This window comes from Muntiacus reevesi, chromosome 3 (assembly GCF_963930625.1).
Source record: "Muntiacus reevesi chromosome 3, mMunRee1.1, whole genome shotgun sequence".
In the NCBI taxonomy this organism is placed as follows: Eukaryota; Metazoa; Chordata; class Mammalia; order Artiodactyla; family Cervidae; genus Muntiacus; species Muntiacus reevesi.
The window spans coordinates 4839556-4856029 of NC_089251.1; the positions used below are offsets into that span (position 1 = coordinate 4839556).

The following is a 16474-nucleotide window of genomic DNA, read 5'->3' on the forward strand; positions in this document are numbered from 1 at the left end:
GACTTCTACTGAACTCACCACTGTGCTTAGAAAATGTTCAGCAGAGGTCCAGGCTGGAAGGGACCCTGGTCCACATTTGGGGGTCAAGTGAATAGAGCAGGCAGGGGGGCACTGTGCCCCTATGGGCTATGGGCCAGCAGTGGGCTCTGGATCCGGGTAGGGTCAGTCACAGGCCCTGGCATGGAAACGAGAGTTTGGGTGGGAGCCCTGTATTCCAAGTGATGGGGGGCAAGTCAGCAGGGCAAGCTGAGTCCTGGTTGGGATCAGACTCAGGCCTTGAGCTGGAGAGTCAGGTTCTACAGCAGAGGATGCTGAGTTCCGGGTGGTCCATGCAAACCCTCGCCCTGGCGTCGAGGGTCCGTGCGTGCGGGCAGCGAACGCGGAGGCCCAGGTGTGGGTTGGTGGCCGGGGGTGGGCCTGCGCCCTGGCGTGGAGACTCCGGGTCGGCAGGGGGCGCTGCGTCCCGATCGGGAAGTTCCGGCCGGCTCCGGGTCGGCAGGGGGCGCTGCTTCCTTGGCGGCGCGGAGGCCGCGCCCGGCAGGTGGCGCTCTGGCCGCGGCCGAGGCCGGCGGGCGGGCGGCGGCGCGGCGCTGCGGCCGGCTCGCGGGCCCGGAGAAGCGGCGGCGGCGGCGGGAGCGGAGGAGGCGGAGCGGCGGCGGGTACCCCCGGGCGGGCTGGGGCGCCGCTGGCCGAGCGCACAGGCCGCGGCCCGCGGAGCCCGCCATGCCGGCGCGGGCCTGAGGCGAGGCGAGCCAGGGCCGAGGCGAGCGGCGGCCGCGCCGGCCTGTGGCGCCCGCAGCGGCCCGGCCCGGGCCCGATGAGCGGCGGCCTCGGCCTCCGGCGCAGCCCGGAAATGTCCGGCAAGATCGAGAAAGCAGGTGAGGCGGGCGGGCGTCCGGGCTCCGGGGGCAAAGGCGCCTCCAGGCCTGCGGGGCGCGTCTCGGGCGGCGGGGCCGGGCCGCGCGGCGCTCCCGGGGCCACAGGCCGGCGGGGCCGGGGCGGGGGCCGGGGCCCGGGGCCCGGGGGTCGGGCCGGGCCGGTGCGCGCCGCTCGGCCTGCGGCGTGAACTTTGAGACAAGGGGCCGGGGACCCGGGCAGGGACCGCGTGTCCCAGTGGCGCGGCGGCGGGCGGCCGTCCTTCAGGCGGTGAACGGAGGCGAGCCACAATGTATGTGTCATTTCTGAGGAGCCTCGAGTTTAAATTGAACCAGACGTCTCCACTTCGGAGGCTTCAAAGGCAGCGGGGCAGGATGTGCCTCTCGGCGTTTTCAGGGCGCGGGCGAGCTTTCCTTCGGTTTCAGGCTGAGCCCTTGGAAGCGGGGGCGTACGGGAAGCCGGTTGGGTCTGGGGTTCGGTTAGAAATCTCGTTGCCAGCCTCATCTCTTTGTGTCTTCCTAGAGATCTCAGAGCCTCGCCTTCCGGTTACCTGGGTTTTCCCCGGGCTGGGAAATAGGAGTCTCCAAAGACGCAACTCGGGGGCGGTGCACCTGGGGCGCAGGGCTTAATCAAGCCGGCGACACCTTCCAGGACACATCCCTGGGTCCAGGGCTGCCGGCGGGGACACCCCTGGTTGTCACAACCGGATACCCTGTCATCCCCTTGGCAGCTGAGCTCCGAAAGGTGGGCTCTTCGGGGGCTGGAAATGGGGCAGGTTACACTGATTTTGGACGTTGCTGGTTTCCCAGGTTGAACCGGGACACTTTTCTGAGAAGCGCCTCGGAAGTGGACCCAGAAGGCCGTGTAACTTGCAGGCTGTGGCTTGAGCACAGGAAGGACATTTTCATCGCCTTTCTTGAGGGTTTTCTGTGTATCCGGCTCTGTGCCGAACGCCTTAAACATCGGGCTTATTAAATCCTTACCGATTGTCTCTGAGAGCAAATGCTCTCAGGTCCCGGCTCGACGGCTCAGTGCTTTCTTGCAGGCCTGCCCCGCCCCCGGAGCCGAAGTCCCGGTGCCCTCCTTGGGGCAGGGCCCTTGGCCTCAGGTGCTGTTTCTTGGGTGTCCTTCTCATTGTTCTCCAGCCCAGGGCCCAGGCCACTGACCACGAGACCACGAGTTCCCTGCCAGCACGCATGCTGTTTCAGAAGCACCTCCAGTTAGTCTGTGCAGCGTTTCTCAGGATGTGGCATGTCTCTGGACAGTGTTGGGGGAAACTTGGCTGTTTTTTGGTCAAGAACAGCATCAACAGGGTTTTTTCTCATTGTAAGGGTAATTGAAAATTTTGAAAGTCATGGAAAAGTCAAAAGAACACAATGCAAAGCACCTCCTCACCCCCTCCCCCGCCCCCCCCAGCCCCACAGGCTGCTTTCCAGGCTCAGCCCTCTCGCATGCACTGCTCCCGGGAGAAAGGAGGTCTGAGGCCAGGTCTTCTCCGCACAGATTACCCCTCGGCCTTCCCCTCTGCCAGGAGCTGTAGTACATGCAGAAGCAAGCGGTGCCTGCCTTCAGAGAAGCTCATCTGAGGGTGGGCAAGCCGACCCCGGCATTACCCCAGGCCACCAGGTGGTGGGCCTCTGGGCACAGGTGAGGGGAAGGCTCTGAAAAGCGGGTGAGGGTGCCCCCCATGGAGATGGGGGGCGAGACTGACGGGGGTATGGAAAGCTCCTCAGGAAGGTGCCTGTGGTGGGAGGTGGCTGAGCAGGAAATGCTGAGGTTGGCCCCTCACGTGGAGCTGGCGGGAGGTCCATCCTTCTAACCTCAGGTCCTCTGCTGGGATGCAGGCACAGCTGTCAAGGCAGACTGGGACACTCCGGAATGAAGGGTAAGCCTTCCGGGTGGTTTCTGCTGGTCATCGTAGGTGGCCGTCAACTTTGCATTTCAACAAGATTTCCGTTCGGGTTTCTGTTGGCGTTTTTTCCTAAATGGACCTACCGTGAGGTCACCAGCAGGGTGTTTCGTTTAAAGGAAAGGCCCTCAGGTGAAGCGGTGCCTCCTCTTAGCAGGCTCTGGAAGATTATAGAGCCTGACACCCAGCCAACGACCATTGTTGTCACATTTTGCTATTTTCTGTTGACTTGAGCAGGAGAGTTGCTTCCATGTGTTCGTAATCTCGACTCAGAAAATAGGACCAGTGCTCTGACTTCTTGGGACTTAAGGCAGCCAGGGTTTTCCGAGTGTTAGAGAAGCTTGATGCAGCCCAGGAACCCTGCAGCCCTCCCCACCCGATCCCTCTTGGGACCCGCAGCCCCTTCAGCTGCCAGGGAGATCTTTGATTCTGTCATGCTGCCTTTCAACATTTTTACTTCCTCACAGTGCCTGCCTGGCGTCGGGGTCACAGGTACCCCCTTCCTTGAGGGTAGACCCTTCTGTCAGGACCAGATCAGGCTGTCTGCAGTCATCTGCTCCAGGCCCAGTGGGGGTCAGCACAGTCTGGGTTCCAGAGGGGGGCGCAGGGTCAGCTTGCTGGCTGGTTGGGGCTGTCCACTTAGGCTTGGTGGAGAAGGGTTGAACCTGGAAGGCCAAGAAGGCTGCTGGAGTCGGGGTAGGGGAAGGCTCCTCAGTGTCTTTCAGATGTAATGGGAAGGCAGGGAGCAAGCGGAGCCAGGCGGCTTAGGGAGCTCCCGGGGTGAGCTGTGGGCAGGGCAGGCTCCGAGAAGAGGCCTTGCAGGGGAGCTGAGAGGGGCCTGTTGTGAGGACTTGCGCCATGGGGTGTGCAGTGCTGGGCCGCTTTGGGGAGCAGTGAGCCTGATTCCGGCGCGTCTGCAGTTCCGGGGGTCAGCTCGCGAGTGCTTCCTCCCAGCAGGCACACCGCGTGGGGGAAGCTGAAGCCTTAACCTTCCTGGAGGCCAGACACCCCTCTTGCCTGATGAGCGGAAGTGACAGGCTGGTGGCCGTGGGCTGGAGTCAGGCCATAGATGTGTGTGAGCCACGTGTGTTCTTGGAGAAAAACGAATTGATGGTCCGTATTTAAAAATCAGGAGATCATTCACCAATCTCGGGTTTCTGGTTCTTTTGAAAAGCAAACAGCCCTGGTAACCCTGAGCCCTGCTGCTGCGAGCCACTCTGGCGGGGCCACCCCCCTCGCTGCCACCCCAGCACCCATGCCCGCTTCCCACTCAGACTGGCAGCATTCCAGTGTGCGTCCCTTTCCTTGCAGAAACCACCACTCATGTTTGTTTACTTTTTATCTGGACTTTGAAGTCTTTGCTCCATTCCTTCATGGATTCGTTCCTCCATCCCTTTGCTTGGCGCTGATCGAGGGGTCAGCGCCTGGGGTCTGGTGCTATGCTGGGCTATGGGGAATGGGGGTGATCTTAGGGGACACGTTGCGGTCACACAGGCCTTAGCTCTGGCAGAGTTGGGGGTGCTGGGGTGTTACCAGGGATCGCATCAGACTTTTGGTGGAACCGTGATGGGTGGGCAGTTAAGTGGGCCCAGCCGAGGGGGCAGGAAGAAGGGGACTTCAGTTTCACCAACTGTACTCCTCAGAATCTCTGGGCTTATTCCTCAGTTCCAGGTTGGGTAGTTTATCCAGAACCTCCTAGAGGCCTGACGTTGTTCTAGTGTTCGGGATGCAAGAAGGATTTCTGTCTCCAGGGCCATAGGATCCATCTGGAGTAGGTGTAAATTTTGCAGGGGTTTCTCGGTTTGTTTTTTTTAAAGGCGGGTGGTTCTCTCCCTGCCTTGTACTCCTAGCAGACCCCGGGGCTCTGTCCAGGGCCTTCATCCATCACCAAGCCCTCTGGCCGCTCTGTCGGCTCCTGTGGCTTCAGGCTGCTCTGTGGGACGCTGACTGAAGCGGTGGTGGACTCGGCCAGCACCCTGCCTCAGGGCAGAATAAGTACAGTGTCTCAGACTCAGGTGTTGAGTTTTTCAGATGTGCGAAGATGCTTTCCTTAAAAAAAAAACTTTACCTTGTTTGCAGTCATAGTAACTTGTTGTGACTGTGTATTTTCTCAGAACAGATGAAAAGTACAAGCCCAGGCTTTCACAGGAGGCTGCAACTTTTGACCAGGAGAGTGTCCTCCTAGATCAGTTTTAAAAGTCCTCAAATCTTAATACCTCCTTTACCCCCGGGAGTATTGATTCTTGTGCTCAAAATGTATCCAGTCGATAAATAGCAACACTTTCAGGGCACCTGGGTCATTGACTGCCTCCCTCCCATGGGAGGCCCTCCTCATGGGAGACGCCATGTGCCCCTCGCAGTGGCCTGGACCCCGCTGGGCCTGGCCTTCCCGGTTCCCGGGCCAGGGATAACATCAAAACAGTCTTGAACCTGCGTACAGTTTTCTGTAGTCTCTGTCCAGAGTGCATCGACAGATGACCTCATTTCAGTGATCCCCACGAGTCCTGGGGGCCAGAGCAGAGCCAATGAGCCTCGCTTCCCCGTCTGAGGGCGACTGAGGCCCGGGAAGGCTGATGATTTGCCCAGGGTCACAGCGCATCTGTGCCCCAGCTCCACCAGCCCCTTTAGGGAGCCTTGCTTAGAGCTTCCTAATTGCTGGAGACACAGTAGCTTAATCTGATTGTTCATGTTTCTAAGTTTCTTTTCTGTTTTTTTCTTTTTTTAATCCTGTTACATTAGGGTAGGCCCAGTGCAGTACTTGGGCTTCCCTGGTGACTGAGTCAGTAAAGAATCCACCTGCAATGCGGGAGACCTAGGCTCGATCCCTGGGTTGGGAAGATCCCTTGGAAGAGGGCATGGCAACCCACTTGGTATTCTTGCCTGAAGAATCCCCATGGACAGAGGAGCCTGGCAGGCCGCAGTCCATGGGGAAGCAAGGAGGCGGTCACGACCAAGCACACGGCATACAACACAGTCTTCAGGCTGCCTAGATACTAATAATTTTATCAGCTGTATCGTAAGGACGTAAGAAATAACACAGACGCAGGCTAACCATGTTTTACAAAATCAACTGCAGCAACCCCCTGTTGCCTGGTCTCCTGAGCAGCTGTTGGCAGAGGCGGTTTGAATGGGACTCCTTGCAGCCAGCAGCCCTGATAGGAGGCCTGTAAAGATGAGTCATGTATGAGCTTGCAGAAAAACCGTGTCCCAGGCCGGCCCGGATTGGAGCACGCCTTGAGCACAGGGCTGGGTCTTACCTCCGGCCAGTTGACTGCGTTCCTGTTGCCATAACAAGATGACGCACTGCACAGAAGAACGGCCTGGCAGGGCCCCCGCTCCGCACCCCCCGCGGCCCCCAGCGCCCTGCCCCCGACAGGTGTTCCCCTGGTTCGGCTCCCACCTTGCCCGGAGGCTGCTGTAGGATTTAAAACCAAACAAACAAAAAACCAGTTTGTGAATTACCGAGGGATCTGTCATCTGAGTTTGTGGTCATCTGTCTTAGGCCGTTTGACCGTTTGGACAGTTGTGACCTCGGGAGAGTCTTTCTCTCTTTTTGGGTCTCGTTTTCTCCATCTGTGCCATGAAAGGGGAGAAGAGGGAATCTAAAATTAGTGCATCCTTGTTTTGTTTTAAAGCAGACCTGTATTCTTTTTTAAGTTTACTTGTGAGGTTTTTTTTTTTTAACTTTTAAAAAAAATTTTATTTATTTATTTTACTTTTTATTTGATATTGAAGTCCAGTCGATTAACAGTGTTGTGATGGCCTCAGGTGGACGGCACAGGGACTCAGCCGTACATACTTCATACATGTGTCCTTTCTGCCCCCCACTCCCCTCCCGTCCAGGCTGCCATGTGACGTTGAGCAGGGTTCTCCGAGCAGCAGCAGAAGGAACTCTTCGGTTCCTAGGAACGCTGCTTGCTGACTGTTGGGCACCGCGGGGCCCCTCCATGGGCCCTCTGCCAGCTCGGTGTGAAAACCCGCTTCCTGGACGTGCTCAGCCGCCTCTGCCAGAGCCGACTGCCTTTAGGCTCTTCGTGCCTCCTCTTCCTCTAGCAGAGACAGTGCATTCCCTGGGAGGGCCCCAGAGGAACCTTCTGGATAGGAGGACACTGTTTAGCTCATTCAGAAACCAAAGCCCCAGTTTCCTTTCCTCAAGTTAAAAGTCAGCAGATACAGTCCTAAGTAGACTGTTAGCCTCTTGAGGCAGAGTGTCTGCCGGGTCCACCGTGGTGTTGGCATCACTGTGTCTAGAAGACAGTAGGTGCTCAAAGACTCTTCATTGTGAATTTAGTTTAATGTTGTCAAAGGATGAGCTCAGGTTTCTGATTCCAAGTCTCAAAATCCTCTTTGAATGAGCTCTTTCTGGGCTTTGAATCGCCAGCTAGGATGGTCCTCGGTGCGTTAGTTGGACCAGTGCTCTGTTACAGGTGTGCAGTTAGTTGGGGTTCTGGGTTAAGCACATGCGTGGATCAGTGTTTCAGTGTATCCTTCCAGAGATGGGTGAGGAGGCTGCGCTCAGGTGCCCGGAGACCCTTTCGGGAGAGCGCGAGGGCGTGGTGGAGACTGAGGCTCGTGCAGCGACCGTGGCCGTGCGTGGTTCTGGGGCGGCAGGATCCAGACGCTCTCAGGCTCTGCTCCTTCATCAGGCAATCACAGCTTTGCCTTTCATTTGCAGCCTGCAGCCAGCATGTGCCTGCTCTGCCCAGCCTGCCTCCGTGACGAGCCATGATGGGAGGCCCTGTCTGCTCTTGTTATCTCTCTTTCCTTTGGCCTCTGAGCAGGATTTCGGACTCGCTGCGTGCTCTGCTGACTCTGTATGGAGTGGTTGTACAGTACATGCCGTCTTTGAGGGGCTAGAGAGCTGGGCTGCTGGGCTTCTGCCGTCTCTTCCAGATGGTCTTCTGCCAGCTCCTCTTTCTTCTGGGTCAGGGGTTTAAGCAGAGTCTCTCCTGCCACTTCTTTTGTGAGCGAAGATGCAGTGGCCTCAGATGGTCTCAATTCCTCTTTCTCCCCACTGGTTTCTTCCAGGCTGCGGTTTGAAAGATAAATGATGGTTCTCTGACTGTCCTGTGCTACAGTCTGGACCCTGTCTTCCTAAAATGCAGTTCCTGTGTCATAGCAGCTCAGATCCCCGGTTCCCGTTGGTCTCTTAAAGATGCCCTTTCTCCTTGCTTACTTTTCATTGACTGGATGGTTTCAGACAGTCATTTTACTGCAGGTTAACTTTGGTGATCAGGACCCCTGCCCTCCTTTTCAAGTGTAGAAGAAATGCAGCTGTGAGGCCCAGGATGGTGTGTGGCGCTTCCTGGGCTGGCAGGCTGCAGGCCTGCAGTGGGCAGGCTGCAGGCGTTGGTGTGGACTCGACAGGGGTGGCTCCCAGTGAGACAGTCACTCTTACCACTGGGAGCCAGCCCGTGGTCCCCCGAGCAGAAGTGCGGTGCTTGCAGCCTTTGAGAGAAGGGAAGTGTGGACGTGGAATGAGAGAACAAGAGGATGAGATGGCTCCGAGTAGCCACTTTATTGGCCCCAAACAAGCAAACAGAAAAACAAACAAAACCTCTGACTTGGAGACAGAGGTTGTATTTATTTTCTGGTTGTGGATAATCATGTGTGCCCTCTCTCTTCGAGTGAGTGTGAATAAATAGATGGGGGATTGTGCATGGTCTTGGAATTGGCTGCTCTCACCCCCTCCTCTCAGTGATAAATACAAGCAGTGGCAGTAGCTGGCAGTCCTTGAGCTCTTCCCACGTGCCGGGACCAGGCTCCGTTGTGTGTGCTGCACACACGTGGTCTCCACTAGTCCTCACAGCAGGAGCGACGCACTGCTGAGGACGAAACTCCACGCGGAGCTTCTCTTTGTGCCTGGGATCCTGAGGTCCTTGAATAGCTCAGATTTGCCTGTGGGCGTACTGCGTTGGGGTCAAGATAGGACTAAAGTTCATTTGACTGCATCTTATTTTTCCCATATTTCCATTGGCTGTGACGGCATTGTTCTCTTGGCTGTTGTAACTTGGGGCGAAATGAGCGTCCACATTTCCAGGGACTTTTCCACCAGTGAGGAGGCTGCTGCACCTAAAGGGCCACCTGACAGTTTTGGGGTGCTTGAGATGACTGCTCCCCTGGCTCTCCTGCTCCAGCTCTGGCAGGGGGAGGTGAGCAGGAATCCCTCCTTCTTGCTGAGCGACCTTTGGCAGGCCGCTTAATCTTTCTGAGCCTCTTGTGCCTCTGTTGTCACCTGATGGGAAGGACAGACCCATCTCCACGCCCTTTTTGGCACTGATTCTTTGTGAGTCTCATCTGCAGTATCAAGGGGGATGTGAGTTAGGGTTGTTGGCTTTTAATGACGCTGGTGTTGCAGGGCACTGTAACCATTCCTCATCACGATAAAACATCCCCCTTTATAGCTTTCAGAGCCCTTTGATAGGCATTCGTGGATTTTTTGGCTGTTGTTTTAGGTTTTGTTTGCCTGTTTTTTTATTAAATGGTGTTAGAGTAACACAGCCTTTCTCCCAGATGAGAAGAGTGACCACTCAGGATTATTGACTACTTCCTGTGTGCTTTAGAGTTTTACCTTCTGATCCTTGTATGATTTAATTTGGTCTGTTGTTACAGAGAGAGAAGTGGCGAGTATTGTGCCATGTGACAGTTGAGGAGAGGGAGGCGGGTCATGAGCTGAGGGAGAGGTGGGGCTCACTGGGCAGCGTGGGTTCGCCATCCTTCCCTTCCCTGCAGGGCATGTGCTCCCCTGGCCCCCGAGAGCCTGGAGCCGGGCTCTCTGCTCCTCCGCCGCAGGGCCGCAGGGCAGCTGGCTCGAGGGCGCTGTCGTTGTCTTTGGTTGGAACCTGCTGTGGGATTCCCCCTGGGGCTTTCCAGCTCCTCTCTAGGACTGTCAAGGTGGTGTCACATCTGCCTACAGATTTATGAAGCAGCTTCTGGTCTCTGGGGTATGGAGGTGGCTTGGTTTGCTGAAAATACTGCAGGGGAATCTACTTTGGATGTAAACAGTGAGAAGTGGGCCTTAGTCAGTGTAGCTCTGCCCACCCACCTGCAGACTCAGCCACCCACTCACTCACCCCTCCGTCCATTCAGCATGTCTCCATCCATGCAGCGCCGGTGACTGTTCACCCAGCGTCCAGCTGCCTGCCGTGGCACCAGGTACTGAGAAGTTTAGGGGAAATCTGAGGCCTCTGGAAGCTGGTGATCCGGTCTGCGCTCCGTGCAGGAGACCTTTGATCTAGGCTTCCACACTTCTCTTAACATTCATGAATATTAGAGGCAGCGTGAGCCTGGGGCTAGAGCTCAGGAGACCTGCTTCGTGGCCCCTGGGTCTGCACCGTGGCCTGGATCAGTGCCCTCTCAGCCTCAGTCTCCCCTCCAGCCCAGGAGATGAGAGGACGGACTCCCAGCACGGGTCAGTGGGGGGGGTGGGGGGCGTGGCCTTCGGCTGAGTCCTCCTGCTGCAGTTCCGCATCCCAGCTCTACACGGAACAGTGGGATTGTGGGCAGGTGGCTTTGCCTGTCTAAGCCTCAGTGCTTTATCTGTAAAAGGGAAAGAAAATTCTAACAGGGCCTATCTTATGGTGTTGAGAGGAGATTAAATGAGATGATGCCCTTGAAGCATGTAGCAGAGTCTTGACACAATAAACATTAGTTTTGTCCCTACCCCATGTCCCCTTCTGCTCTAAGACGACCATTTCCTTTAGTACAGTCATGCGGTAAGTGAAGTTCAGACCTCAGCACTCCCAGAAGGAGGGAAGTTCTCTGGCTCTTCAGGTATTTCCTTGTAGGCTGTGTCTGTGTCTGTCGCTGTCAAAGTTGAATTCCAGGAGATAAGTTTTTACAACTAAGTAATAGACCTCCAAAGAGATAATGTATGGGAAGAGGAGACGGCATTTCACTTCAGCTACACAGGTGCCCTGTCACTGCAGCAGGGGAGGGAAGTCCTGCTTCTGCTGGGCCTGTGCTTGTGGGCAGCGGCTCATCTCAGAGCCGGAGCAGGGCTGGTCACCGGCAGGTACGTTTTTGCTCCATCCCAGAGACACCACCTCAGTTTCTCATTGTCGGGGAGACTCTCAGGGTTAACTCGGCCATCTTTGTTCAACACTGAACGCGAAATGATCACAAGGTGTTGCCTTTGTTTTGTGATAGCCGAAACCCCACAAGCTCTTCACGGGCCTTCTGTGCAGGTAACTTACAAATTGCCTTGAATCGGCAAGTGGGTTGGTTTCATAGCCATTGTTTCTCCTCCTTGATTAATTTTCACAGTTTAAAACAGATTTGGAAATTCGGGTGTATTGTTCTGAGGCTTGCTTCCTTAACCGTTCTCTCCCAGTCCTTTCTGATAAGTGAGGGTGAATATGTGTCGTCTGCCTGCAGGTTGTCAGTTCAGCTGGCACAGGGCTGTTTGCAGAGGGACTAAAGCCCAGTCAGCCCTTTTCACTTCCTCCAACCATTCGGTCCAGGAGCTGAAAAACCTCTCATTTAATTACCGTCACCAAACTAATTTGTGCGTCTGCCTCAGCTTGTCAGAGGGTACCTTACAAATACTATTTCTCTGAGCTCATCAGAAACCCAAGGCACAGATCAGAAGCATGCTTTCCTGTATGAGCTAGCCTTGCTTTTTTTTTCTTGTCTGTTTCAGGGGAGCTGTCTATTAATTACCCTGAATGTGCAGGCTTGTAGGATGCAGTTTTTTATCTGACCACGCTGGGACTTGGCCTAGGAACCGGGCTGCTCCATTTCAGGCCTGTGTGGCCTGGTCCCAGCCTGGTTGTGCAGGGCTCCTCCTGCCAGGGAAGTCCTGTAGACTCAGATTATCACGGGAACGTGAGTCACTGTCACCAGCGCCGCTTGGAGCTGTGGCATTTGGGGACCATGGAGAGAGAGCCAGCCTAAGTGTCAGGCCTGACATGGTCACACATCTGCCGTGTCCTCTGGGACGGGCCTCAGACCCTCCCTGGACCTCGATATGGAGCAGTGGTTCTTGAGCTTTTTAAGATCCTTAAGTGCCGCTAAGGATCTGCTAGGTGCCCTGTGGACCCAGTCCCCGGAGAGAAAGATGATGTGTGTACGTGGTCATGTCAACCCTGAATTCCTGCTACTGCTGCTGCTACTAAATGATAAATAATAATTTGCAAACACCCCAGATCTTGGAAAGATCAAATGGAATCTCGGTTGTCTGAATAATCGGACTTAGTTTCTCCTAGTTTAGTCAGACCTGGGCTCGAGTGACAGTATTTATACATCCCTGAAGTTTTGTAAGGATTCCATGAGATGATGCTTGTAAACTGGTTAGCACAGTGACTCTGTGGATAAAAGGAGACCCCTTTCCCCTTCTGCATGCGAATTTCTTAAAATTTTACCTGTAGTAAAACTGACCCTTTTTTGAGTTTGTGGCTCTTTGGGTTTTAACTCATCTCTAAATTTGTGTAACCTCAGTGAGTCAGCAGTAAAGAATCCACCTGCAGTGCAGGAGGCGCAGGAAACAGGTCTGATCCCTGGTCTGGAAGATCCCCTGGGGGAGGAAGTGGCTACCCACTCCAGTATTCTGACCTGGGAAATCCCATGGACAGAGGAGCCTGGTGGGCTGCAGTTCCTCGGGTCAGAAAGAGAAGGACACAACTGAGTGACTGAATACACACACACACCACAATCAGGATTGAGAACAGTTCCATCGCCTCAGGAGGGGAAAAAACAAAGACTTTTTGCTGTCCTTTTGTTATCAAACCCTTCCGCCACTTCTGGCTGCTGGCAGCCATTGGTCTGTTTTCTGTCCTTATAGTTTTGTCTTTTTCAGAATGTCATACAGCATGTAATTTTGGAAATTGGCTTCTTTTAATTAGCATACTGCCTGTGAGGTACATGAAGTTACTGTTTTTATTTAGTTTATTCCTTTTTATAGCTGAGTAGTATTCCATTGCATGGACATCATCATTATTTATCTGCATAGAATTTACTTTGGTTAACTAGCTCTGTTTCCTGACATTTGGCAAACAGAAAATATCAAACAACCCAATTAAAAAACTTGAGTAGACATCTCCAAAGAAGAAGATATGCAGATGGCCAATAAACACATGAAAAATTACTCAGCATTGCTAACCATTAGTGACGTATATGCCACAACCACAGTGAGACACCACCTCACGCCCATCAGGATGTCTGCTTTAAAACATGAGAAAAGAACAGGGGTTGGCCAGGGTGTGTAGAAATCGGAACCCTCATGCACTCTTGGTGAGAATGTAAAATGGTGCGCCCATTATGGAAAACAGTGGCAGTTTCTCAAAAAGTTAAAAATAGAGTAACTGTATGATTCAAGAATTCTGCTTCTGAGTAATAGACCCAAAATAAATGAAGGAAGGGACTCAAAAAGGTATCTGTACACCCAGTTTCATAGCAGCATTATTCACACGATAGCCAAAAGGTGCCCGTCATCAGAGGATGGGCAAAGTGTGATGCGTGTGTGCACGGTGAGACCTTCTCCAGCCTCAGAAAGGACGGGCATCCCGTCAGCACGGGTGGACCTGGCGGACGTTGTGCTAGGGGATGCCAGACGCGGAAGGACGGCTGCTGCACAGTCCCGCTTGTGTGGCCCACCTAGAGTAATCAAATTGTTGAGGTAGAAAGTAAGTGGAATAGCGGTTGCCAGGGGCCAGGAGAAGGGAGAATGGGGAATTACTGTTTAACATTTCATTAGTGTTTAAGTCCAGTCTCACAGGACAGAGAGTCCTGTGAGCGGGTGGTGGTGATGGTAGCCCAGCAGTGTGCATGCACTTCTGACCACTGACCTGTACACTTAAAGACAGTGAAGGCAGTAAGTTTATGACAATACGTTTAAAAAAGTCCTGTGGATACCAATTATTTTTTAGTATTTATTTGTATTATAATTATTCAATCTTAAATATAGTAAGTTATATTAAAACGTTTTTTAAATGGTACAGTATGCCAGATATAATACTAGGGAGCAGTGCTCATGTTAAAAATGACCTCTGGTTTAATGAATTACATCTGGGCTGGGAGGACCTCTAGGTGAACTACAGGTACCTGTGGGACATGATTCTCTGGGCTTCCTGAGAGCAGCCGCTTTTATAACTGGGCGAGCCTGTGTGATCATGAAACGTGGGTTTCTGTGGAGCTGGAAGCTGCTTGGCCAGGGTGGACCCCTTCCCCTTAGAGGACACTCCCCAGCTGCTCTGGGCTCCTTAGGGGGCGTCCTAGACAACCCCCCCCCCCCCGCCCCCTCACACGATGCTCCTCAGCAGCGCTGGACTCCTTAGGGGCCCTCCTCGAGGGGATTACCCACTGCTGCCCTGTGGCAGCCTTTGGTTCCCGTCCTTCATCCTTCATTGGTCTGAGGAGGGCAGTGCTGTGAGTGGGAGAGACGTCCCGGAGGCGCAGAGGTCGAGGTGAGCCCAGAGCTCGGTGGGTGCAGTAGTCTGGCACACGCTGAACGCTCTTAGTAAGATCCTCACAAGCCCGGCAGGGACCTCCATCCAAGCTTCTGCCTGGAGACTGTCCTCGTTGCACCCACTGAGTTGACGGCACAGATGGGATTTGCACTAGCTCTGCTTGATGGGATTCCAGGCTCTTGGCCGCACTCATAAGAAGGCATCACTGACTTGGGGGAGGGGCCGAGAGAGGATGGCCTACAGAAGCAAGGTCCAGTCTTTCTCTTAAAATTTTAAAGCCAGGGAAGCGCTGGTAGTGTTAGATGAAACAGTGCGTCCCTTTGGAAGTTGTCGCCTTTAGATGGTCACAGGTCTCTGTCCCACGAGCATTGTGAACGCGCCTGTGAGTCTGGGGTGATGGGCAGTCACTGAGTCTTTCGATCCTATGGCAGCAATGCATGTAAGACATGCTAGTAATACAGTAATACTTCTCAGGAAATAAAACTACATTAGCAGGGCTGATTATAAGACAACACACTCTGATTCCAGATGTGAAACTATGAAGAAGTATACCTTTTAGAGTCAGGGAAATACGGCAGGAAGCCTTGATTCAGTCTCTGAGCTGCTTTTTTGAGCACCTCTTGCCCTTGGTTGCTGACGAGAGATGCTGGGGCACAGTGATACATGAGCCAGGCACCTGCTCTCCCGGTCCGCACTGAGCCTGTCCAGGGCTCCCCTCCACACGAGGTCTAGCCTTTGATTGAAGAATCAGACTCTAGAGTTCTGCTTATAAACATCGCTCTTGCCTCGCCTCGCAGTTAGACGTCTGGACATCTCAGGAAAAGGAGCCTGAAGATCGCTGGGCTCAGGCCGACGTGACAGATGGGGCGACGATCTCACGTCCCGGCTCCACCTGTCGTACTGGCAGGGTTATTAATAGCACCCTCCCTGTCACTCTCAGAAGTGTTCTGATCTGGAAGACGCTGGGGGAGGAGTCATTTACAGCTCCTGAGTGCCACACGTTTGTGCTGGAGAGGGTCTTGGTTTTGCAGTGAGACAGCTGTTTCAGAAACACAGCCTGTTCTGGGGCGGGATCAGGGCAGTAGAGTCCCTGGGGGGTCAGCTGAGTTCGGCTTTGGTCCCATTCTCCCTATGAGCATCTGCCACTTCTTACGTTCTGATCGCTCAACTCATGGACGCATCAAAACCTGGGACAATTTGGTTTTAAAACAACAGCAACAATAAACATGTACATACAACAACCAGAATGTATTTACCTTATGAGAAAAGTTAGATTCACCAGACCTTAAATTCATATTCTTTGGGATGGATGGGAGGGATCTTAGTGTTTGTGTCAAGTCTTATGGAGAGAATTGGAAAAAACAATTATATGGGGACAGTAATCTTGGGTTAAGTTAGAGATTTTCTTTTCCCTGTTGCCATAGAAAGGAGGATGGAGGTTGAATTTTTGTAAGAATTTTTATTCAAGTGCTATAGTTGATGTTTAAAAAAAACAACCAGAAAGTTAGGAAGTTTGTGTTTACGACAGATTGGTAGTTTACAGCCTGTTATGTTAGCAGGTGTTGAGGACAGGTCAGGGGTTCCTGTTCTGAGGACCTGCTAGGTGCCCCGGAATGTGACCCACCTTCTCTGGTGCATCTCAGACTATAGCACCTGGAGGTTGCTGTGCTCATTCTAGCCCCTGGCTTCTGCTTCAGCAGTTCTGGAGTTGAGCTGCGAGTTCGCATTTCTCACAAGGACCCAGGTGATCCTAGATGAGTGTATTAGAAGGCAGAGACATTGCTTTGTCGGCAAAGGTCAGTCTAGTCAAGGCTATGGTTTTTCCAGTAGTCGTGTATGGATGTGAGAGTTGGACCATAAAGAAAACTGAGCCCTGAAGAATTGATGCTTTAGAACTATGGTGTTGGAGAAAACTCTTGGAAGTCTCTTGGACAGGAAGGAGATCAAACCAGTGAATCCTAAAGGAAATCAACCCTGAATATTCATTGGAAGGGCTGACGCTGAAGCTCCAATCCTTTGGCCACCTGATGCAAAGAGCTGACTCATTGGAAAAGACCCTGATGCTGGGCAAGATTGAAGGCAGGAGGAGAAGGGGATGACAGAGGATGAGATGGTTGGATGGCATCACCGATTCAATGAACCTGAGTTTGAGCCAACTCCAAGAGATGGTGAAGGACAGGGAAGCCTGGCATGCTCCAGCCCACGGGTTGCACAGAGTCAGACGTGACTGAGCGACAGAACCACCCAGGTGCTGCTGGTGGGCAGGTGTTGGGATGTGGGCACT

General features: G+C 53.6%; 1 protein-coding gene across 5 annotated transcripts in view; it reads left to right on the forward strand.

Moving 5' to 3' along the window:
• Nucleotides 1-590: 590 nt before the first annotated feature.
• RAPGEF1 (Rap guanine nucleotide exchange factor 1) overlaps nt 591-16474 on the forward strand; it is a 134271-nt gene continuing 118387 nt past the window's right edge. For 3 of the 5 annotated variants that reach the window (XM_065928199.1, XM_065928201.1, XM_065928204.1), the window contains exon 1: nt 591-878. In XM_065928199.1, coding sequence (XP_065784271.1) covers nt 818-878 — 61 coding nt within the window. In that variant the 5' untranslated portion in view covers nt 591-817. The remainder of the gene's footprint in view (nt 879-16474) is intronic. The other 2 variants (XM_065928207.1, XM_065928208.1) reach the window with 1 other exon arrangement.